The 24,900-nt window shown below is 37.7% G+C and overlaps 1 protein-coding gene across 3 annotated transcripts; it reads left to right on the forward strand.

Moving 5' to 3' along the window:
• Positions 1-1,563: 1,563 nt before the first annotated feature.
• TRA2B (transformer 2 beta homolog) lies at positions 1,564-21,506 on the forward strand. Of its 3 annotated transcripts, XM_060410082.1 has the most exons (10): positions 1,564-1,752; positions 7,056-7,229; positions 7,878-8,153; positions 12,995-13,128; positions 14,168-14,330; positions 15,358-15,546; positions 17,597-17,712; positions 18,012-18,095; positions 19,089-19,148; positions 19,961-21,506. In XM_060410082.1, exons 5-10 carry the CDS (start codon positions 14,298-14,300, stop codon positions 20,049-20,051), a joined length of 573 nt encoding a protein of 190 aa, XP_060266065.1. In that variant the 5' UTR covers positions 1,564-1,752; positions 7,056-7,229; positions 7,878-8,153; positions 12,995-13,128; positions 14,168-14,297; the 3' UTR covers positions 20,052-21,506.
• Positions 21,507-24,900: the final 3,394 nt, after the last annotated feature.

Here is a 24,900-nt window from a genome sequence, read left to right on the forward strand (position 1 = left end):
AAGAATCAAATTGCCAGTTCTTACAACTCAATGATAAAAAGTAATAGTGGGCAAATTATCTGAATATTTTCCCAAAGAAAACCTACAAATGGCCAATAAACACATGAAAAGATGCTCATCGTTATTCTTAGGAATAGGCAAATCAAAACCACAATAGCATACCACTTCACATCCACTAGGGTATCTGTAATTAAATGGCAGTTCCTTAAAAAGTTAAACAGCATTACCTTCATGACCCAGCAATTACATTACTAGCTATATTCCCCAAAGAACTGAAAACATGTTCATACAAAAACCAGTATCAGAATGTTCATATTAGCATTATTCATAATAGCTAAAAGGTGAAAATCACCCAAAAGTCTACCAACTGATGAATGGATAATTAAAATGTGATACATTTATACAATGGAATATTATTCATCAATAAAAAGGAATGAAATAACTGATGCATGCTACAGGATGGATGAACCTTGAAAACTGAAGCCAGTCACAAAAGACTCCATATTACATGTGATTCCATTTATAAGAAATATTCAGAATTTGAAAAACTACAGATAAAATAGATTTTAAATTCCTTAGAACTAGGAGAATTGGTGGGGGGAAGCTGGAGAGAAGAGGAAACGTAACTATTAATGACAGGTTTCTTTTGGGGGAGTGATGAATTGGTCCTAAAACTGTGAAGGTTGCACAACTCTGCAAATACAAAAACGAATTGTACATTTTAAATAAGAGTATTGCATGGTATGTGAATTATATCTCAAGAAAACTGTTTTAAAAAGTCAAACGGCCCTTTATATGTGTACCTCACCAGCCGGGTACCACACACACACATTTTTTTTAAGGGAAACAGCAGGCACAGAGAGATGTCTGAACTTCCAAGTTTGAGCTCTTTATCATGCTGTTGGATGATGGCATAATTAATGTTTACCCCGAGACACCACTACAGTTGTACGTCTAACCAAATCAGCTTTCAAATGTCTGTTTAACAGTTCTCCCTTATTAAACCACTGACTTCCTCGGGTTACGGATCGTGCTTGATTTCAGTGCATCAGGATCTGGTAACGTGATTTGCTATTTGACAGATGCTCACATGAATGGATTTCAGGTAGGAATGATCCACAATTGAAGTTACAAAAAACCTAAGTAATGCACAGAACCCTGTATACGAATATCTGCCCTCCGCAACCAAATAAAGACACAAAGAATGAATAGAGCGGAAGCAAGAAGGATGGGAGAAAAGGTGGGCATCTCCTCTCTCCATCCCCCACCGTCCACGACAGTTTTCCTGTGAAATTACAGAAAGGAGTCAGGCGTGGAGAGTGACATCACTAACCCCCGCGGCGACCACCACACAAACGACCCACTGCGCTCACTTTCCCGCCTCAAAGAGACTCGGGATGGGTCTAGCGCCGCGCGAGGGGCGGGGCTTACGTCACATCCGGCTGGGGACGCGCCACAGCTGGAAAGCGAAGGCCTAACGCCGAGGGGCGGAGCCAAGAAAGCGCGCCCTCTGGGAGGGGGTGGGGCCGGGTAAAAGAGCGCCGCGTCACGTCCGGGAGACTTAGAGCCCGAGCGGAGGCGGCGCGGAGCGTTTCGGTTCTCAGCGGCTGGGGAACCGGTGTGTGGTGTGAGGCTGCGGCGGAGCCTCTACACTGAAGGCGCGAGAGGTTGGCAGCTTCGATTGAAGCACATCGAGCGGCGACAGCGGTGGAAGTCATGAGCGACAGCGGCGAGCAGAACTACGGCGAGCGGGTAGGTATCGGTGGTGCAGGGGGCGGCTGTGTGGTCCCAGCTTCTTGCATCTCTTTCCAGGCCCATCGGCCTCGGGCCGGGAGACTGGGGCGATTTTTGCCTCTGAAGTCTGAGACCGAGAGGGGATGCGAGTCGGGTTAAGAAGCTCTGGTAGTATTACCCTTATCCATGAAGGAGGCCGCCGACGGGTTTAGGTTGTCCGGTACTCGAAACGGCGGTTTTTTCCGTTATCGGGAGGGAAAGATTAAAAATGGCCGCTGCGTCCCCTCGGTGGTGGGGGAGGGGAGCGGTATCGCGTTTCGCCGTTGCTCTCCTGCGAAGCCTCGCCGCAGCCATCTTGGGCTGGCGGGCTGGGCGCACTGCCAGAGGCACAAAATGGCGGAGGCGCCGCGCGACAGCTTCCAGGCCGCGGGCGGGGGACGGGGGGCGCAAAGAGCAGTGTTCTTCAGGGTTTATGCTCAGCATTTAGGTTAAGACAGGATCATTTTGGACCCCGAAAAGATGTGCATCTGAGGTGTTTTTGGCTTCTTTAAAGATGGCAAGCTAGTCTGACGTAGACTTTAAGTTCTGGGCCCGTTAGAGGCGATTGCGCGCGAGCTTTGTGTTCGGCCTAAATGGCGTGCTTTACTTGGATGCCAAAAGGGCTGTTAAACCGCAAATAGTTATCGGTAACCGAGTAGATTATGAGGTCGCTGAGGTTTTCTTGCGGATCGAGTAGATCTTTTTTCCACGGGATGGTGAAGGAGAAATTGGCGGGCAACAGTTTTTGGCGCCGTTGTTTTCTTTGTTTTGAACCATACCTATTTTGTGAACCACGAATTGTGTTTGTGCGCTTTTTAAAGTTTCCACCCCAAAATGTGGAATTTGGTGAGGACTGAATAAACTGCAGAAATAAAGTTCCCGGGCTTAGAAAAAGCATAATATAAAGCTTGGTCGCGGGTCCATGAGTACTAAGACGCAGAAATGTCAGTCTTGCCAGAATCTTTTTATTAGGTAAACCTATTCGAATATTTTTGCAAACTTATGAAACAAATTCTAGCTGATTTCATTAGGGCGTTTTTGAAAGGAAAGATCTTAGCTCTTGGAATCTTAATTTATGGTGTAACTTTGGGGCCAAATCTGATCGATTTGAACCAATCAGTTCTCGCCTTTACCTATGCAGATGAATATTGGCTTTTTTATTCTAAAGACGATTAATTTCCAGTCAGCAGTATGTGTGTGACTATCGTTTTAAGCTCTTTGGTGAGAAAGCTTGGATCAAGCTCCCAAGTTGTTAAAAATGTGGGTTATGGTTTCCGCCAGTTGAAAATAACTGTGGAAACTAGGTGTCCGTGTTTGGACTGGAAGGCAAGTGTAATTTCAGTCTTCAGGTATTTAAACAATTATTGGGTACGTTTTGAGAATAAAAATTGGCTGGTTTTGGTGGAGGAGCTCTCAGTTAAATAAGCCTGAGTAAGTTGTGGAAGTTCGTGAGAGGAAACAATTGCAGGGATTGGGTCCTGGTTTGAGACAGCTCAAGAGACATTATCGTCCCACTAACCAAGCTTTTGAATTGGTATTTTCTTTCTGTTAGTAGAATATACATCCTGGTTAACCTCACAATGTTGTTACATAGGGTTATTCAACACACTCTTACGGAGGAAGAGAAATAATAAAGGTACATGTTACAGATTGATGTTATGTCTTACTTAAGCGTCTTGACTTGGAAGAGATCTCTGACCTTCGACGATGTGGAGTACTTCCACATTGTTTTCTTTGGCCTTTGTTTTGTCCGTAGATTGCTTTCCAGTTGGTTTATTGGAACCTGAAGTGGTTAGACTAGACCTAAAACAAACACTGGGACTCCCAAAGAATGCTTGGCAAAACCGTAAAGCTCAATGAAATAGTTTAAATACAGTGCCACAAAAAGCATTAGGTAGACCACTCAGGTCTGATTGGCTAAAAACTTCTTTTGGAAGTGCCTGAAAACAGCGGGAAAATTGTTGCGTGCAGGGTAGTGATCTTGTACTTGGCTGCTATGAATAGCTTATCAAGAGCCTGAAAAATTACTTTGATTCCACTCTAAACTTTCTGCCATGCGGGAGACTCGGTTCGATCCCTGGGTTGGAAAGATGCCCTAAAAAAGGGAATGGCAACCCACCATGGACAGAGGAGTCTGGGAGACTACACAGTCCATGGGGTTGCAGAGAGTCGGATACGATTGAGTGACACTTTTTTTTCAGACCTTACAAATTATTAGTGTAAATCACTAACACCTATTAATCTAATCAGTTAGTGATAATGTAATATTAAAATCTTACCAGCTGAGGTCACTCATCACCAACACCTCCTCGTGGCCTTGCTGCCACTTTAGAAATGTTTTTTCTCCTCTCTTTTAGTCCTAACCAGACCGGAGTAGAGGAGGTGAAAGCAATAAATCACCTTCAGTTCGGTTGTTTATAGCATGTTTACTTATTGGGTGAATAGTGACACTTTTTTTTGTGTTTCTTTGTTTGAAATGTGCAGCTAGGGTGCATTCCTGAATTTTTGTGGTTTGTTGAACACTTTCAGTTACTGCAGACTATCTTTTATCCGTATCGGGATTTTTCATGTCTTGGTTAGTAGACTTCAATTAAAATGTTTCTGGTTAGAGCTGACTTCCCTGATCTGGCCAAACCCACGTTAAAGTAAGATATTACTCATTCGAATGCAAGTTCTTTCCAGTAATTCCCCAAAATTTCTCATGTTTTTTTGCAGAGAAGTTGGCTAGCACCTTTGGAAAGAAGAGATGGTCTTAGATCTGTTCTGTCAAGATTTGGGAGAATAAGAACATGATAGGGTCCTGTAGCCAAGTGTAGAGGTGTATGGTAATGGGAAGGGAGGTGATAAATCCTATGGCTTAATTGTGTTCACAGTTTAGGGTGTGGTGAAGTTTGGCCTTGGCACTGGTTTGATGCTCTACCCTCATAACTGTAACTTCTTTTTTTTCTACAATTGGGTCTTTACCTACAGAAACCAGTAATTAAGTGAGGAAGCAGTATTGTAAATATTGTAAATTGGTAAAAAAAAAAAATTGTAAGTATTGTAAATACTTAAAAGACCGAGTTTTTTTAATTTTTCTTGCTGCCTGTCAAGATTATGATACATACACTGGTAGAGTATTGCTTATTTTGGGGGAAGTAATGGGTTTACAATGTAGGTATATTACTTTTAGTCTTCTTTGTAGAGATGAATGGCATTTGTATACCATCCCATCAAACTGCCTTTCATACTCTGCAGTTTCTCCTCTTCTGCTTAATCTTGGGGTTGTCTTTTTGAATTTTTAGTAATTTTTAAAGCTGAAACAACTCAGCCTTTTTCTTCCCAAAGGGTTGTAGCCATTGCACCAAGTTCCTTAAATAGAGAATTAATGTTGAGTGGGAGGAAATAGTTTTGTTTCAGTTTGAGTCTGGTAAGGCAACAAGTCTCTTGAAACCAAGTTGAAGAATATTTTTGGTGGTTTTAATTAAGAATGATTTAATATTGTGGATATGGTCCAGAATTAGAAGGTGGCACTTTGAAACTGAAAATACAAGTGGTTGCAAGGTAAGTACTGGTTTTGTCGAGATTGAACAAGAAATCAGATGATGAAAGATAATGTTAAATGGAATTTGCTTTGTACAGCCTTGTCCATTCTTTATCTCCAATAAAATCCCAAACCTAAATGATAAATACTAGTACTTTCATAGTTTATTTACATTTTTTTTTACATTTCGCCCAAGAGGACAGGGCTACAGCTGTGTATATCTTTTGAGCCTTAGCATGTGTGTTATATTTGTCTTTTTTTTTTTTAACACATAATTGCTTTATTTCCTCATAAAATACAGTGATGAGGTGGTGGTTGAAGTTGGGTAATTTTAAGTGTTTTGCTTTTTTGAGGGGGGTGGGTCACACAGAACAGAATTAGGTATTGTCATTTAGTCTTGTTTTTAAGCGGGGGAGGAATTCTTCATTACAGAAAATTAGTTTTCAGATTCTCAAAAATCTTTGCTTTGAATTGGGTTTTGGAGGTTATATTCTGATTTTTATCAATACAATTGCTGAATATGACAGCATGGATGAGGACCCTTTTTTTTGGCAATGATTTTTGTGCTGAGATAATAGACTTAAAAGTAGTAATAAAACATACTTGGCATTTCTGCTGGAAAGTACTGAACATTTATGAATGTAAATTCAGAGCCTACTGTTTTTGCAAGGGATCTTTTAAAAGCATGGGGTTAGAGCTGATTTAGGCTTGTCATGATAGTTTTTTCAGAACATATTCTCAGTCTGAGGATTTTTCTCTCCAAACTTCTGGAGAGTTTAGCTGCAGAAAGAAAATAGTCCTTAATGTTGATATGAGCATTGATTTTTTTTTTTTTATGGCATAATCATGAGTTTTCCTTAGCCCATCCCAGTTATTAAAATACTATCTATTCAACCTAATGAGTTTGCACTTATTAATGTTGCATAAATTCCAGTTATAACCGTTAGAATGATTTTAACAAAAATTGTGTTGGTGGTGAGACAAATTTCTGCTTATTTCTAAGTAGGACCTCTTAATATGTGTTTAACATTAGCCCAGTAGTTGGTCTTCTGGTTTTATTGAGTGGCCACCTCAACTTAGCTGAGTTTGAAGAAATCTAATGCTTGTATTATCTAGCAACTTATTTTGTTCTTCAAATATAAAGAAGATTGGGAAGGGGTAGTGAAATAACAGCAGGAAGGCATTCATATTGAAAAATTGTCATATCTAGAGCTTTGGCCTCTTCAGCATTTTCTGAACCTAAGCCCTGTATATATATTTAAAGTTTAGGAGGCCTTAAAGGAAACCTGCTTGGGCATTCTGATTCCACGATTACAATTGTGCTGCCAGTAAACATTTCCCATTACATTTTAGTGATGGATATTAAGAGAAAACAATTACTGTGACTCCCTTAAGTAAAAAGCTTAAAAAATGTTTTTTTTCCTGGATTAAATAAGCAATAATTGACTTTGAAAAACGAGACTGAAGATTATGCTTACCCTCTTAAAAAAGACATCATAACATTTCCATCACAGCCATGCATGGTTGTCTTTGTGATCAGATAGGTATAAAGGACTTCTCTCTTTTTTTTTCCTTTTCCTAAGGAAAGTTTTATTTTCAGGAAAAAACTAGGAGAGGAAGTTGACAGTGAAGGATCATAAAGTGTGAAGTACAAGAAAACTAGGATGTTTCAGTAGAGCGTTATTTTGTTTAAGATGTTCAACAGACACTTCAACTTATTGATTTTTTAAGTGATACTGAGTCTTTTTAATAATTTCAGGAGGTGAGCTGCAGTTTTATCCACAACATTGCCACCTTTAAAAGTAGAGTTGCTCCTTCAGACTGCGGAAGATTTTAATAATCATTGGGGGCTGCATTTACCAAAAATTCTTCGAAAACTCCGCAGTTGGATTCAAGTTTGCTCTGCTTCCTTCACAGCTCCTTGCATAGAATAGTTGGTTGACTTGATTTGGTCTTTTTATGCTTTAGTTTTAAGTTAGTAAGTTGGGCCATTCATATTAAAATCTCACTAGGGCAGCTTTCTAGGGGTGGGTTAAACATTAGTCCAAATTTTCAAATTCCCTGACATTGTTTTTCTACAGGCTACTTTTTCAGTTAAAAAGTGTGACATTAAATAACATATCTTGACCTTAGTCACAGTTTGTAGACCTCTTCAACCCTGAGCCTTGTCATAAGTGTGCAAATGAATTGTCCGTGCTTTTCCTTTCTTGCACTTTTGTATTAATGTGTCATTTTTTGACTAGAGATGTGCTTTGGACACTTAACATACTTTCTATTGATGAATACAATGAGTAAGAAGTGTGAAATGTAATTATAGTTCTTAATGTTAGATGAACAGTAAATGTTCAGTTGCGCACTTCACATTTCAGCTTAAGCATGATAAATCTACATGGAGTACACAAATGAGATTGACTATATTTTAGAACCAGCAGGAAACTAGTTTCAGATTTTTGAGCTGCATATTTTAGTTTTTCTAAAAAATCCAAAGCAAGAGGGATTTTTTTTTTCTAGTTTCAGTTTTGGCACTGGCTTTTATCCTGGAGTTTTAAAATATTCTTCATCCTGTTCTTTTTCTATTAAGGTTAATGTTGAAGAAGGAAAATGCGGAAGTCGTCATTTGACAAGTTTTATAAATGAGTATTTGAAGCTCAGGAATAAGTGAAGCTGAAATTTGAAAAAATAAAAGAAAGAATGCATGCTAATTATCAGACCAGAAGTCCCACTTGTAGAATATTGAGCAATTTGTGTGAAGTGGGGAAGATGAAAGAAGTCAGAATTTGAAACGGAAGAATGAAGAAAAGAAATAAAAATGAAGTTAAGATAAGAAGTAATCTGGAATCAGAAAGCACTACGCTAAGTAATTACTAGTCTGTTTATGTGTCCCTGTATATTTTGCTAAACATGCATGCATTATTTGTTTAATAGAAGAAATATATACAGGGTAAAGAAGTGCCTTCCAGGGGAAACGTTTAAATTAGGTAATTCTAATTTTAACTTCTTAGTGAACTGACTGAAATGCAACTTTTAAAAAAATAACCCTTTGTAGTCAAATAGGAGGCAGGAATGAGCTCTCCGATTTGGGTAACAGCCGGCTTCATGTTGTCTCCTGGATTTTTCATCTCTGACATTGCTGGTCCTGGGGCGTGAGTACTTCCAGAATTGAAGTAGGTGGTCTAGGCCACCCTCTCTGGACTCAATGTACTGACCCCTATCCTTCAGTACAGCTCAGTATAAGGAGAATGTTGTAAGTTTGTCAAAGTTTTCCTAAAGAATGTTACCAGGATGGTTATAGAACCAAACCCCCAAAATCCATTGGACAGGATCCTTTTGGCATTTATGAAAAAATGAATTTCTTTTTATATGGCAATAGTGGAAAACTATGACCATTTAGGCCCTAACTTTAAGATGCATGTGTGCTAAATTCACAAGATGATTCTTAATTCTTTGTTTAATGCTTATTCCAGCTGAATGACTGGGGTTACTGCTAAAAAGTTGTAGGGGCTTCCCTTAGAATGAGACAGGTCATATAAGTGAACAGGATACCTAACTCAACAGTGGCAGTAACAGTAAGTGCCTTATTCCCTTTTCTCAATTTCTGCTATTAACTGTTAAAATGGTGTGAGAGATAACAGATCATAAAGTAGCTTTGTTTCTGGTTCTCTACTCCTACCACTTACTGGAAAAATAGACCCAAAAGTTCTGTCATTTCCCTTTTCTGTATGCTTGTTTTAACTGAACAGAAGAGTCAAATGATTGGTGCAGTGTTGTTACTTTCAGTTGGATGGGGAAAGTTCATGTGTCAAAATAATACCCAGTAGTAGGCAACCAACAGATAGCTTCTACTCTATCAGGAAAACTAAGGCTATCACTTTTCCCTGAAATTAAGATAGCCTAAAATTAGAGAGTTTTTGAACCTCATAACTCTTGGGGCAGTGTCTTAAATGACTTTTTAGAGGGATTCATTTTCTGATTCTTCAGGGCCTATTTGTGTCAAATTTGTGCTTTTTCAATTCTGTATCTTGCAAGCAGAAGATTACACCCATTTATAGTTTCCATCATTTGCCCTGATAATTACTTTGTAGAATATGCCACGTATAAACTAATAACACTAAATTGGTAGTGTTAGTTTTGCATTCTGAATTACTTACAGATTAGGCGGAGGCAAGTGATGTGAATGGATATTGTGTCTTTATTCAAGCTCATCGATTCTTTATCAGGAGACCTGAAAAGTCCTTGGCGTCTGAAAGACAAAGTATCTGTTAGTCTTGTAAGGGGAAGAAGCATTTCGGAGTTTGTTTATATGGCAAAAGCTGGAAAGGTGTAAAGCAAAAGTAAACATTGATGCTAGTGGCCCATCTCATCCATTCCGGTTTCTGCCCCCCCTTTGGCCAAAGCATCTTTGAGTATGAGTGTGCCTCTCTCCACCTCCTGCCTGCATAGTAGCTGGAAACAGACCTCTTGTCCTGGGGCAAGCGTAAGATACATGCCCTCAGGATGGCTAATAAATGACAGGGTGGGGAGGTGGGGGCAGAGAAGGTGACAGAAAACAGGGTTTCAGGAAAATGTTGAAAGAAACAAATGAGCATAAAACTTGAAATTAGTCAGTGAGACTTAAATAAGTATCACAAATATGTATGGTGTTTTTTAAGAAATGCAGATGCCCAACTCCAGACCTACTAAAATAAGCTCTAGTTGGGGATCTATTTTTAAATGCTCAGTAGACTTAATATATATCTGTAAGAGCCTTTGTTGAAGATCTACTTTATTGCATCTAGTTTTTAAAATATGTGAGAAACCTTAATATGTGAGAAACCTAGCAATTGGATGGTTATTCCTACTTCTTTCATCTCTTTCAAAAAGTTTTTTTTAAGATTCTGTCATTCTCAGAATAGGGAGATACTGGCTGGTATTATGTTGGAAGGCTGAGTTTGTTTCTACCTGATGTGTTCCCCATTGATTAGTGCATGACTAAGATTCCGTTTGTAAGAATGATTCCCTGTGTGGTTTTCAGGGAAATTTTGGTTGTGTTGTTCATGCTAACTTTACATTTATGATCCTTTCCCTTGAGGTATTGGTAGGGTTTTAATGTGTTAGCATTGAAGAGTTGTGAGCCCTGAAAGTGGTCTTTGAATTTTTTTCGTGTTTAGGGGCTTTTCTAGCTGATTTTACAGATGTAACCATGGACCAAGGTTTAAAGCTGACTTTATGCTTTTAGATTTGGCCTTCTAGACAGGCTAAATAGCCTTGCATATATTTCCAAACCAATTAATAGCCACCATAATTGCAAAAGGGTTTATTTAACTTTAAGACTATCTGATATGAAAGGTAGGTGGTAGAGATAGTGTTTCTGTGTTAGCCTAACAGCTGTCAGTACAGAAGACTTAGTGTTCCAGTGGTTTCTCATTACTGTTCTGAGAAATGATTGTTCATAAAATACATCTGCATATAGCCAATTAGTTTTAGAGGTTGAGTGAAAAGTCTTATAATTTCACAAATACTGTTATTTTTGACCCTTGATCTGCTAGAAACCTCATTAAAGTTTATTCTGAGGCTATAAGGACTTTCTTTACCTTCTTGGTAAACAGATTGGTAAAGCACCTTAGCTTAGAATAAGATTTTTCTGTTTTACTGAAGCAAGAGGCTTAAAAGAGGATCTTGACTTTCTACTCTTTTTTTTCCAGATCCCTAGACGGAACTGATTTCTGATAACTATAGTTATTTTATCGGTAATCTTTTAACTCTTACTGTGAGGCACCCATATTCTCTCCCTGCTAGAGCAGATTGCTTTCTTTTGTTTCCACTAAAGGTCATAGTCTTCCCATAAAGTCATCTTTCTAGCATTGGAATAAACAAAGGTGTTAGAGTTCCTCTTTCTACCTTATCTTCTAGATTAGTTTTTGCCTGTTGAATGATTGCAGAAACTGCATCCCCAATTTGAGAACCTCTTTATCCCAGGAGAAGAGAATTGTGCTTTTAAATGTCCAGAATATTTGCCAGAGAAAGTCAAGGGATTGTTAGTTGGGGTCCTCAAAGCAAAGCCATAGTGCTTTCATCATTCCTTGAGGATAAAAGTAGTTATTTTCACTAATAATTACGGGTGTCATCTTTTACTTTGACTCTCTTTATTAACTCATAGCAGGAAGGGAGAGTAGCCATGTTTCATGCCAGTTCATACCATGTGTGACTTTGAAATTTAGTCATTTGGGGTATAGAGACCAGAATTCATTTTGCCCACTGAGTTACTTTAAGCCTTGTTTCTTCTGTATTGCATGTAAGTTTTGTCTTTAAGCATCATAGGAAAGATCTTCCAAATTTTCTCCACTGTTCTCTTAAGTCACAGAACGTATTCCAAAATGTTTTGGGCTGTGTTTTAGATGAATTTTCTACCTTTATCTTTTTAAGAATGGCTGGAGTGTTTTATTCTGAAAGTCTGCCACAAAGGGAGGTCTCTTGTGATAAAGTTTTATGCCACTTCAACATTGATTGTTACCCCTACAGTGACTTAACTGTAATGTTGATTCCTTTTGAGTCTAGCATTTTTAATTGTGTTGGGCAGGAAGATTCATGAGATTAATGTTTTTAAATTTGATGAAGGTGGATAACCTGAAATGTTGTTTTGTTTGATATCTTGGTTAGCTGTCAGAGTGAGTTAATTGTTGTCTTTTCCACCATTTCTATTTTGGTGTCTTGGCAGAGCATTCCTTTAGCTTTTTTCTCTAATTATATGTCTTTGGTTCACCAAACTAGTTATCCTGTTTACCCATTTCTTTGCTATTTCCTTTGAGAGATTTTGTTTTTGTACAGCCTACCTACCAGCTAGTCACAGTTAGGATAGGCGAAAGCTTAGGTATAAAGTATATATCTAGATTTTGTTTTTTACATACAGTTCCTGAACTTCCCTTCCTGAACCTAGATTAAGAGCTTGTGATCTAAACTGTTTCAGTTTTAATATGTCCTTTTTGTACGTAACTTTTCTAACTGCTTATTCCCAGTTTCCCATCGATTGGCCCTGGCTCATCTACACTTAGCTGAGGAAAATCTCTGGTACCCTCTTAATTCTTACCTCTGCAGTTCATTCACCGTCTTTCGACTGTAGCTTCATCTGGTTGCTTTGAGATCCATAAGGGCTTCCTACATAGTTGGATGGACAGGGTCTACAGATCTAGTCTCCTTCAAGCTGCTCCTTGTTCTCTAGGTTTCTGTCTTCCTCTATGACTTGAAACAGTACTGTCCTTTTTCCTCCACTCAGCAATAAATGTTGAAAATAAAGTAAATTTTACAAATTTCATAGGGTTTTTTTTTTTTAATTGATGGCAGTTTGACTGAAATAATAGGTATGAAGTATAGGTGTCATAGTTAATAAGGTTCTTTCTCACCCCAGTCTTTACGGAGTAACATTCCCAAAACAATCCTTGGGCAGTTCCCTTAACTGCTTGGCTTTGGCACCCATTTCTGAAGAGAGTGGGGTCAGTTAACTCTTATCCCTGCTCCCCAAGAAAGGTGGAAGTTCAAGTTAATTGGCTTATGTCAATTGGAGCAACGTAACTATTATACCAGGTATATTCAGTTCTGCCCTTACCTATGTTTTCTTATCTTGGAAGGGGATTGCTTTCCCTCACCATTTATCTCACCACAGCTTATTTGTTTTTAAAGTTGCCCAGAAAGTATACAAATTAAACTTTTGACATCTACGTGTAGGAATCCCGTTCTGCTTCCAGAAGTGGAAGTGCTCATGGATCTGGGAAATCTGCAAGGCATACCCCTGCAAGGTCTCGCTCCAAGGAAGATTCCAGGCGTTCCAGATCAAAGTCCAGGTCCAGATCTGAATCTAGGTAAGAAAGACTGTCTTGGGATTTTCTTGTTACTCTTAGCTTTCAAACTGGTGTGTGCTTTTGTAAACTAGGAAGATAGAGAGGGTTAGATCATTTGTTGGCTTATTTAATATTGGTACTAGAAATGAACTTAATTGTTAAGTTCTGGGAGATAGAAGACGAAGTGGCTAAGAGCCTGGGCTTTTGGTGTTAGGGTTCATATCTTACCTCTGTTTTTTTCTGGCTTGGGCAGATTACTTAACCTTTTCAATCTTAACTTCCTTATCTATAAAAGATGAATTAGCAATAGTACCAGTTCTTCAGAATTGTTGTGAGGATTCAGAGTTTACGTGAACTCCTTATTAGCATGGCAAAAACTGCAGAGCATTGGCTTTTAGTAACTGCAATTCCTGATAAATAGGTGTAGTCTAGTATGACAGATGTACTATTAAAAAACCTTAACACAGCACTTTTTTTTTTTTTTTTAAATGTTCAAGTGTAGGCTATATATCCTGGTTTGCCCAGGTCAGCCCCAGCTCGATGCCTACTGTCAGGCATAATTAACAGTGCCCCTTTTCTCTCTCACACTGTATTCTTCCTGGGTTAGATGATAGTTCATATGATCACTGTAGTTAAGAGCAACTGGTTGATTTTAAAACACTGCTGGAGAATACTGCTTGTAATGATGATGTTATCATAAGTCAATAATGGGCATAATGTAAGAAGCTTAAAAATGAAGGATGGTATTGTCAAGGGTAAAGGTGGGCACAAATCAGGCTAGTATGGAATGTTGCATGTTTTATGATTTTTAATAGATACTGCTGTTTAATCTCTTAATTATTTAAGATATGATGGAAGGGAGCTTTAGTTAGTGGTGGTTTTGGAACTCTTCCTAGCACAGAAATGACAATATACAAAAGAAAGGTATTGATCCCACTATATACCTGGATTGTGTGTTTTACCTTTGGAAGCTTAACTTTAGAATAAAGTATTGAAAGAATTAAAAGCCATATCCTGCTGTCAGCTATTCAGTCATAACCTTGAAGCCTTTGTCTTTCAGGTCTAGATCCAGAAGAAGTTCTCGGAGGCATTATACAAGGTCACGATCTCGGTCCCGGTCCCATAGAAGATCTCGCAGCAGATCTTACAGCAGAGATTATCGAAGACGGCATAGCCACAGTCATTCTCCCATGTCTACTCGACGGCGTCATGTTGGGAATCGGGTAAGATGAAAACACTTGTTTCTGAAGCAGTGAACACTGTATGAAGCCACTTTATAATTAACGCATAATATATTCCCCTCTGCTTTTGGTGTTTTGTTCTGTAATTATCTAAAACTGATAACTTTTGATGGTGGAGCTTTAGCCTGATTTTTCTCTAGAGCCTTTTCAGTGTTGGGAGATTTTTTTCTTTTTAAAAGTTATTTCCCACATATGGTCTACATTTGAGCTGTTGATCACATTTGAGATACTGTCACATTAACAGCACATCAAATAAATTCTTTGCATTACGGTTAATATAGTTAGATCATATATCTATGTTCCATACTATTGTTCAAGTTATCTGGGTTTAATATGCTTTAAAATACGCTATGATTTTCCCATTTAGTTTTAAGCAAGTTGCTTTCCAGTTTTAAAGCTTTGCTTGTCTTCCATGAGAAGTTACAAATGAGATGGCATTTAGTGTGTTCCTATTGTGGGTTTATTGAATAATATACAAGTAGACCTATAGGGAGTGTATGTTTTTGAAAGTGGGGTGGAATTTAACTATAAAATGTATGTGTGAAGTAGTGAAACCTTTAAGCAAACTCAACGGCAACTGGGATGTTAGCAACATTTAGTTTATAAATAAAATTTATTCAGTTTATAATAGTTAACGCTGCTTAATATGTTTTTTAAAAGTTTGGTATCCATCTGTGGCTTCACTAGTACGTATATTTGAACACTTATGATTTTTCTATAGAAATGAAGCTAAATGTACTTCTGTATCTCGTTGGCAGTTTAGAGCCTCCTATTGTGTGCATGGTATATCTTAGTTCACCATCTTGAAGTTTTACCTCTCCTCTTGCCCCGGCTTATAGAGACAGTAGTTCTCTGCATACGTGCTTGTGGTGCTAATGTAACATTACTTTTAAAATACTTTTATTTCATTGTTATCTTTTCATATTAGTGACAGTTCTTTGGGGGGAAGATTGATCTGTGATGCTTTTTAAAAGTGTTTTTTTTTTTTAATCTATTTTTCTATTTCTAGGCAAATCCTGATCCTAACTGTTGTCTTGGAGTATTTGGATTGAGCTTGTACACTACAGAAAGAGATCTAAGAGAAGTGTTCTCTAAATATGGCCCAATTGCTGATGTATCTATTGTATATGACCAGCAGTCTAGACGTTCAAGAGGATTTGCCTTTGTGTACTTTGAAAATGTAGATGATGCCAAGGAAGTAAGTAAAAGTCTTGTACCTTTGTGTAAAAAAAAGTATATGCACACGCTTTCACTTTTACACACACACACACACAGAGTCTTTTAACTATTCTTCCTTGGATGATTTTGGCTTTAGTAAGTCGATCAGTCATGTCAGACTGATTTGCAGTCCCATGGACTATGCAGTCCCTGGAATTCTCCAGGCCAGAATATTGAAGTGAGTAGCTGTTCCCTTCTCCGGGGGACCCAGGAATCGAACTGGGGTCTCCTGCGTTGCAGATGGGTTCTTGACGAGCTGGAGAGCTACTAGGGAAGCCTTTTTAGTATCTATATATAGCTTGATCTGAATGAATGCATTCTTCTGGGAATATATACTAAAGTCTATAATTGGAACTTAAAAATCTTGTAATGTGGAAATTTCAAAGATTTGTAGCCTAACAGCAAAGTGACAGTTGGGTTCTAAATTCCAACTCAGTCTCTTCCACCATTTTATTTGAAGTAAATTCAAATATAGTCAACTGTTTCCAGATGTGTGCCTAGATACACATATTTCTAAAATAGAAGAATATTAATAGTCCAGTTTGGAATATTTAATGAGTGTTTACATCAGGTTACTTTCTAAAATGAAAGAAAATATTAAAAAGTGATAAAAGCTATGATTCAAGAGAAAGGAACTGGTTTTGATTGTATACTGGCAAGTGACTTTATGTTTTGGATGTTGAGGTAAAACATAGGAAGAAACTTTGTTTTTGGCCTTGAGGCTTATGGGATCTTGGTTTTCCAACCAGGGATTGAACCTGGGCCACGGCAGTGAAAGCACCAAGTCCTAAATATTGGACCTCCCGGGACCTCCCTAAAAATTTTTTTTACAGAGACAAAAATAAAAATTCAATGTGTGACTCCTGGCCCATTTAAGAAATTTGAACTTCAGATACATGGGGATGATAGCTAAAGTCATCTTCAAGGACAGTATAAGGAGGGGAGAATCTTGAGAAACTTAATTTCAAGCCATCTGAGGTTAATATTGAGATTAATAATTTTGAGCTCTAAATAAAATTAAATGAATAGAGTAAGCCCGTCTGCTAAAGGAAGAATTAAAAGCTAAATGCAAGTGGTTATAATTTAAGAGATTTAAGAAATGCTTTAAGATGTCATTCAACTTCATTTTGGTAATAATTGATGTGGAAAATGTTAACAATATTTGTCCAAGGTTACTTATGGGATCGGCTTCTTCGTTTCTCTACTTTTTGTGTGTGTGTTCCACAGAACCGCAGTTCCCTTTCTGAAAGACAGTATATTTTGTATCTAAATCAGTAATGCCAAAAACTGCCTTGAGGCTTAAAACAATCAAACTAGAAAATAGCATAATTGCAATTAGAAATCTAAATTCTATTTAGAGAGGTGTTTCTTTAAATTGTGAATAAATGGCTATGTCTTTGGGATGGGGTATTATTTTTCTTAGGTACAGTATATTTTCATTTTAATGTTTGAAACTATATGTAATTCAAGCTTTCATCCTAGCTCTTTGCTTCCATAGCAGGGGTCCTCAAATTTGTGTAAAGGATTAGACAGTAAATATTTTGGGCTTTGGGAGCTATCAGAGCTCAATGACAGCTTTTCAACCTTGCCACTGTAATGTAAAAGCCATATAAAAGGCAAATTAATGAGTGGGGCTTTGTTTCAGTCATGGTCACTTAATTTTGAGTTTCATTTCTGATGAAATACTACTTTCATCCCCCCCACACACACCTGTTCAAATTCTTAGCTCATGGGTATAGTTTGCCAACTGTGTACTATTTTATAGACCTACAGGTACTGTCAAATCTATAGTTGGTACAGTAATTTAAAATATTTCATGGCTTAAGTTGGCGCTCATGGGTGGCCTTTTTTTTTTTTAATGAACTTTTCTAGGCTATCTTTTGTAAGTAAAGATTTGATAGGCAGAAAAACTAATTGTCAGATATAATGCTCTGGCCTAACTGAAACATGTAGTTGGGTTTTATTTATAGATAATAGTTAATTTGGGACTTCGTTCATGATGTATATAACAACTCACATATCTTTTGAAGGCAAAAGAGCGTGCCAATGGAATGGAGCTTGATGGACGTAGGATCAGAGTTGACTTCTCCATAACGAAAAGACCACATACTCCAACACCAGGAATTTACATGGGGAGACCTACCTAGTAAGTTTGTTTTCAAGGTTCTCAAATATTGACAGTTCACTTCAGGGCACAGGGAGGCTTTTGGCAGCTGACTCAAAGTTAAATTCAATATAAATATATTCAGTAGAAGCATTCGGTTAGTACCATAAATTCTGATGACATGTAATAGATTAATCACATCCTACTTTTATCATAAAGAAATGCCATATATTTGACATTGCTGGGTAATTAAATGATTCTCACCAGACCAGTTTTCCCACACTGGTAACTATTAAGTATTAATGTAGGTAAAACCAAGTTTGTATAAATCTTATTCACAGTGGCAGCTCACGCCGTCGAGATTACTATGACAGAGGATATGATCGAGGCTATGATGATCGGGACTATTACAGCAGATCGTACAGGTATGTTAACCAAAATAAAAAGTTTTAAGTTGTTGAAAGACAAATCAGCTCTTATGGTTCAGTTGCAACATAAAGCAGCACTGTTTTAGCCTTTGATAAAGGTATTTACCTTTAATAAATTGGAGATACAGAGATTAAACTGGATTTTTTTTTTTTTTTGGCTGCAACTCAAGGCATGCTAAGATGCTTCAGTTGTTTATAACTCTTTGCAACCCTATGCACTGTAGCCTGCCATGCTCCTCTGTCCTTGGGATTCTCCAGGCAAGAAGACTGGAGTAGGTTGCCATGCACTCCTCTGGGGGCAACTCTTCAGCATGTGGATTGCAAGCACCAAGTTGTAAACCAATGGGACAATAAAATTATATATGAACCCCCCCTTTTTGTTTTTTAAAGTGAGTTTCATGAACTGATTTTGAATATAATTGCTTTATAAAGCAATTTTTTGGTAGCTGAGAAATTGTGTTGAAGGGCAGGGCAAATTGATTCTTGGAAAAATCCAAAGAAATAATTATTTAAGGATTAGTTTGCTATAACAATGGTAAGATTTATTATTATACTAACAATATTGAACATTTTTTGGGGGTTGATAGGGAAATGCTCATGATACTAGGAATACTTTGGAAAGTAAAAATGAAGTAAAGTTCTCTATTTAAGCAACAGCAGGTAATCTAGATCTTGTCAAAATGTAAATTGTGTAGTAAATATAGAAAGTTGACAGTCCTCTGACATGTAGCACTAACAAAGTTTCGTAAGTGGCATTTCTGTACTGACGTGTAGGGGATTCTATTTGTGCAGGCTGCAAAGATTAGTCTTGAGTCCTTAATATGATACTCATTTTAACCACCAGGGAGAGCTCTATGTCAGTTTGTAAAGGGGTGGCAAAAGCAACTCTTTATTGCTTAAAGGAAACTAGCTTTCACTTCTGTTTTAATTTTATTGTATGAATTGTGCATTTTTAAAACTATTTATAATGTTTGTTTTCTGCCTTCACAGAGGAGGAGGAGGAGGAGGAGGAGGATGGAGAGCTGCTCAAGACAGGGATCAGATATACAGGTACAGGAAAAGATTTCTGTTTAACATTGGGTTCTGCACTATATGAAAGTTTTCACAAGAGAATCTGGTACATAGGAATTTCCTGACGACAGAAAAGTTTAAAATTCTCAACATTAAATGTATGCACTGGCCAGGGAAAGATTTAAATCTGTACAATAGTAGAATGGCTCACATAAAGGTATTTGTTATTCATATTTTGATAAATTATAAATGGCATTCACAAAATTTTATACATGAGAAATTTAAAAATACTGTAACTGAACTCAAATGACAATGTACATGGCTTAATTTGTGTTTATAGAGATTGGGCTTATACTTATCACTCAGTGGTTCCATTTTATACCTTAATATGAGAGATGATGGCATAAACTAAGAATCCATAATATTTTAATCTTATTTATCCTTAATGGTTTCATTAGCTTGTTATAGGCATTTCAGAATAAGCAAGTAATTATTTAAGTTTATCTTAACACAAAACTAAATCACTGAAGCACTATGAATGAAATTTTGGGTGTTCATTCATAGGGTGTGGTTAAAATTAGTGGTAATGATTTTTTTCTTCTCTAACCCAGTTTAAATTTTTTAGATATAATGTTAACTAGCAGATGATCAGATTCAACCTCTTTGATAGTTAGGAATTTTTGGTACTGGGCCTGATAATGTGTTTCATTCTCAGGACTAAAACAGACCTTATTACTGCAGTGTTTTTCAAGGTCAGCTGAGGGTCTTTTAGTTTTGGAAACTGATAAAGGGATCAGTCACTTTAATCTGTGATCTATGGAGTCTTAGATGGTCTTGATATTTTTTTACAGAAGACGGTCACCTTCTCCCTACTATAGTCGTGGAGGATACAGATCACGTTCCAGATCTCGATCATACTCACCTCGTAAGTTTTTATTTTGACATAATTTTGTTATAATAGTGTGACTTGCTATGACTTATGGAAACCACAGCAGATAACGGGTTGATTTAATTAGTATTTCCTCAATTTTTCTGTAGGGTTCAAGGAAGTATATGGAAACAACCCTTGGATCTTACTCTTGTTGCTAATTAAAATAATGTGTGTTCTGTCACCATTTGTGGCTTTTTTTTTTTTTTTTTTTAGGAATTGTTAAAAAATTTTTTACAGCTTAGAAACATTTTTGAGTGACTTAATAAACCTTAGCTTTCAGATTGAGTTAGATAAACTCCCAGCTATTTCTGTTTAACATTGGTTCTGCACTATGTGAAGGTTTTCACAAGAGAATCTGGTACATAGGAATTTCCAGATGACAGAAAAGTTTAAAATTCTCAACGTTAAATGTATGCACTTGAGTATTGAAGTGTATTTATTTCCTTTTTTTCTAGGTCGCTATTAAAGCATGAAGTTGAAGACTTTCTGAAACCTGCCCTAGAGTTGGGATATTGTTTGTGGACAATATTTTTTATTGTCTCCTGTTTAAAAAGTGAACAGTGCCTAGTGAAGTTAGGTGACTTTTACACCTTTTATGATGACTACTTTTGGTGGAGTTGAAATGCTGTTTTCATTCTGCATTTGTGTAGTTCGGTGCTTTGTTCAAAGTTAAGTGTTTTCAGAAAAGTATGTTTTGCATGTATTTTTTTACAGTCTAAAATTTTGACTGCTGAGAAGTTTCTATTGTACAGAACTTCATTTAAATGGTTTTTCTACTGAATCCAGGGTATTCTGAAGATCGAAGCCTGTGTGTAAAATGCTACCAAATGGCAAAAAGCAACAATAAAGTTTGGTTTTTACTTTTCTTTCTAACATATCAATGCTTAGCAGAACTGTTCAGATTAGATTGTCAGTAGTAAATTAAAGACAAAAATGCCCGTTTTCCTTGAGTCCATGAAACATACCATACTTAATATACCTGCAGTTAAGTGATAAAAATTACGCTCTGTAACTCTATACTGCTAGTGTTAAAAACTAAAGATCTTTCAATACAGCAAATGCTTAATGCTTATATAAATGTGAATTTGTCAGCCTTTATGTAATCTGTATTATATATAGCAGGGAATAAGATGAGTTACACAATGTATGCCTTAAAAAGGCTATTTCTTAAAGCTGTTAGAAGGGGATAATGGTATTTCAATTAGTTATCAGCAAGTGACAATAACATTCCACCACAAATGTACTCTTGTTCTTCTAGCTTTTAAGACTATATGGAAAAACTGGGTGCTTCAGAGTTTTGAGAAAAAAGAAGGGAACACTACACCTGTGTTGTGGATGATCTGAAGACTTTGCCTGTTCATTTTTTAAATATTACTTTCAGGTCCTTTGCTTACCAAAGGAGGCCCAATTTCACTCAAATGTTTTGAGAACTGTGTTTAAATAAACGCAAATGAAAAGAGTAAAAAGGCTGGTAAAAAGTTTATAGAGATTTTGTTTTAACCTTGCTACATACAGTTCTTTTATAGTTTTTAGTCCTTTATACAGTATTCCTTGGACTGAAATGTATTCTGTTGTTAAAATTGTTTTAAATAGGTAAATTTTGTATTCCTGGAAAATACATTTAAAGTAAGTAACCAGGTCTTGGAATGAACATCTCTACTTGGGGATGGTATTATATTAAAATATTCTCCACACTTGCCCTGAAGATGCCCGAAATGAGTATTTTTCTAGGATATTTTCATGGTCAATTCTAGGCAAGTAAATAAGTTTGTTAGCCTGCTGACCCTTCTATTTGTAAATACTCTGTCCCGTGTACTTGAAGGGCATGGCAACCCACTCCAGTATTCTTGCCTGGAGAATCCCATGTACAGAGAAGCTTGGAAGACGACAGTCCATGGGATAGCAAAGAGTCTAGACACGACTAAAGTGACTAAGCACAATATGCTTAGGCTGCATCAATCATAATGTGTAGTAAATTACCTTAGGTCAGACAGCAATTAAAATACCAATGCCAGGATCTGAACTTGACCAGTCTCAATCTGTAGTCTGTGCTGTTAATCATGATGTCATTTAATCTGGGTAACCAGATGAAAAATATTGGTGCAGGGTGAGATGGGCTGAAGAGTGGTGAGAATCCTGTTCTGGGATAGCAAGTAGTAAATCTTGGTGTATTATGGTGGTCATCTTGTTTGCAAAAAGTTTTATAAAAGCCATAAAACTGTATAAGCATGTGAAGACTGCACATGGAAGCCAGATAGTCACAGAATTTAGTACAGACACATCTCTTTAAGACTTAAACTATTTACAACATGTAAGTTTTGTTCCTATAATTAAAACTTTTGCACCTAATTGCCAACCTTTTGTCCCCTTTGGAGCTCCTCAGAATACTTTCCAAGTGTCAGAAACAATAGCTGTTATCTGAAAAGCTATTGCTGCATAATCATTAAGACTCAGGTATGCTACAAGGACTTCGCTGCTGTTCTCAGCTAGGCTCGCTCTCATCTGTAGGACAGCTGAGGTTGACTGATGGACTGCAGAGACAGGTTCGCTTCACACTGCCGATTTGTGGATCTGTTTCACATGGCTCAGCCTCCTTGAAGTAGACAAACCACAACATGTTCCTCCCACTATGATGTGGAAACACAAAAATCAAGTACCTTTCAAGCTTTTGTATTAACATCCTATAGGCAAAAGCAATTTGCCATACTGGTATATGTGTCATGTTTCTCAGCTTCCCAGCACACAGACATGCTGCGAATATATCCCAGCAGCAGAAGGATATTCGGCAGCAGGATATTACGCAGAGTCCTGCCGAGAGGTAGAGCCCACCTAACGTTGTTCATTGCTGAGTTGTATCCACCTGAGACCTAGACCTGGTGGACTGCAGCAATCCAGACTTCTCTGTCCTCCACTAACTCGAGCGTGTGCAAATTCATGTCCATGGAGCCCCCCTGTCCTTTTGTCTTTAGTCTTTACCATCAACAAGGTCTTTTGCAATGAGCTGGTTCTTGCATCAGGTGGTCCAAGTACTGGGATCAGCATCAGTCTTTCCAATGAATATTGAGGCTTCCCTGGTGGCTCAGTGGTAAAGAATCATTCAATGCAGTTTCAATCCCTGGGTTGGGAAGATCCCCTGGAGAAGGAAATGGCAACCCACTCCAGTATTTTTACCTGGGAAATCCTATGGACAGAGGAGCCTAGCAGGCCCCAGTCCATGGGGTTGCAAAAGAGTTGGACACAATTTAGCAACTACATGACATAACATAGACGGCCTAAATCCCAAATACTTCTTTAGCCATCCTTTGCATTAGTATTTCAGCAAAAAGTGCTTGTACAACACTTTAATCGGTAACCCTTAACCCCAAGAAGCAGGGGCAGTAGCAAATTGAGTGGGTAGGTGATAAAGAGTGCATAAAGATGTCAGCAATGTGTGAAATGGGTGCAGGGGTAGACCTGAGGAGTGGAGAGGTGGTTCTGTCTCTAGCTGAGATTCCTTGACTAGTGTTGATAGCAGTGAAATAGGCTGGTGTCCAGGGTTTGACAGTGGTGGTGATCTCACTGAACTGACTTCTGGTGTGGCTTTGGCTGTTAAACTTCCTTTATAGCTCGGTTCTTTGCTCCTACAGTCTACAAGCTTCAAATGTTCTTAAAAATGGACCCCCCAAAATTGTCTGCTTGTCATCTGGCATTTTTTGTTTACAGTCAAGTCTTGACAAACACTCCTTGTCATTTGTGATGCCTAATTGGTACCATCTCTGTAGTCTCAATTCATATTCCCAATACATTCTTCACTTATGCAGTGAAAGTGAATGTTTTTAACAGGTTAATAAGATCACATAATCCTTTTGCTTTAAAATCCTTCATTTTGGATTTAAATATAAATTCAAACTTTTTAGTGACCTGCAAAGACCTTCACTGTGTAACCACACAACCCACTGGGTCTGCAACCGCATCTCCCTGTTTTTCTTTTCCATACTAGAAACAGGAACTTCCTCAGCTTTAGTAAATTGGAATAGAAGTTCCAACAATAAACTCACTGAAGAGAGGAAAAAGGAGGAGGCAAGATGAAGACAAAACTTGGAACTAAGTACCTATTATGTTACTTGTCAGACTTGGGGCTAATTCCCCTAATTTTTATTTGGCTTATTGCCTGCTTGACTATTGTAATCATGATACAATTTAAAGCTTGCTTTAAAATGTCAGCACCTTAAAATTCTTCATTCAAAAATATTTTAAATTTTGTAAAGTAAAGCCACTTACTTCAAGTTGATTTACTTTTTCAATACAATGGATATATAGGTTATTAAAACTAGAAGTCACCAAGTTCGTAAGATTCTCTCCCTGCAGAACATTGTCCCTTTAGGTAATAATTATCTGATAATTGTTAAAAAAAAGCTCTGCTTCAGTCTAAATGTGCTATTTGAATTGAAAGGTTATCAAATGATTTCTGGTTTTTAGTTTAGCACATAGGAGCTTGGAGGGTACCTTTCCATCCTAACAAAAGGCTAAACAACAAAAAGTCAACAGCTGTTTTTAGATTCATAAGAGAGAGGTAAGGTCATGGGGCAAACTGCTGTCCCCCAGACTGGAGACAGGCAAATAAAATCTCAACATTCTGGAGCAGAAACCCACAAGTACAAATCTGGGGGAAAGAAAAAAGTACTATGGCCATAAGGGAATTCTCACAGTTCCGTGAGCTTTGCCAGCTCAACTAATTTTTCAGTGAATGTTGAGAAGTCCTGTTGTGCTGTCAGAAGGAGAGTAAAAGGAACCACCATGAGAGTCCACCAGAGCTGTACCTCATAAGATCCGGTCCCCGGAGAAACTAACCAGTGCCCAACATGCTAGGATTTTATCAGA

This window comes from Ovis aries, chromosome 1 (genome assembly GCF_016772045.2).
Source record: "Ovis aries strain OAR_USU_Benz2616 breed Rambouillet chromosome 1, ARS-UI_Ramb_v3.0, whole genome shotgun sequence".
NCBI classification, from domain to species: Eukaryota; Metazoa; Chordata; class Mammalia; order Artiodactyla; family Bovidae; genus Ovis; species Ovis aries.

Bases quoted from the DNA above. Each gene is read 5' to 3' on its own strand.
- TRA2B (XM_060410020.1), top strand. From the start codon at position 1,717: ATGAGCGACAGCGGCGAGCAGAACTACGGCGAGCGG. The intron at 13,129-14,167 runs GTAAGAAAGACT...TTTGTCTTTCAG, and splicing joins AGGTCCAGATCTGAATCTAG to GTCTAGATCCAGAAGAAGTT. The intron at 17,713-18,011 runs GTAAGTTTGTTT...TCTTATTCACAG, and splicing joins TACATGGGGAGACCTACCTA to TGGCAGCTCACGCCGTCGAG.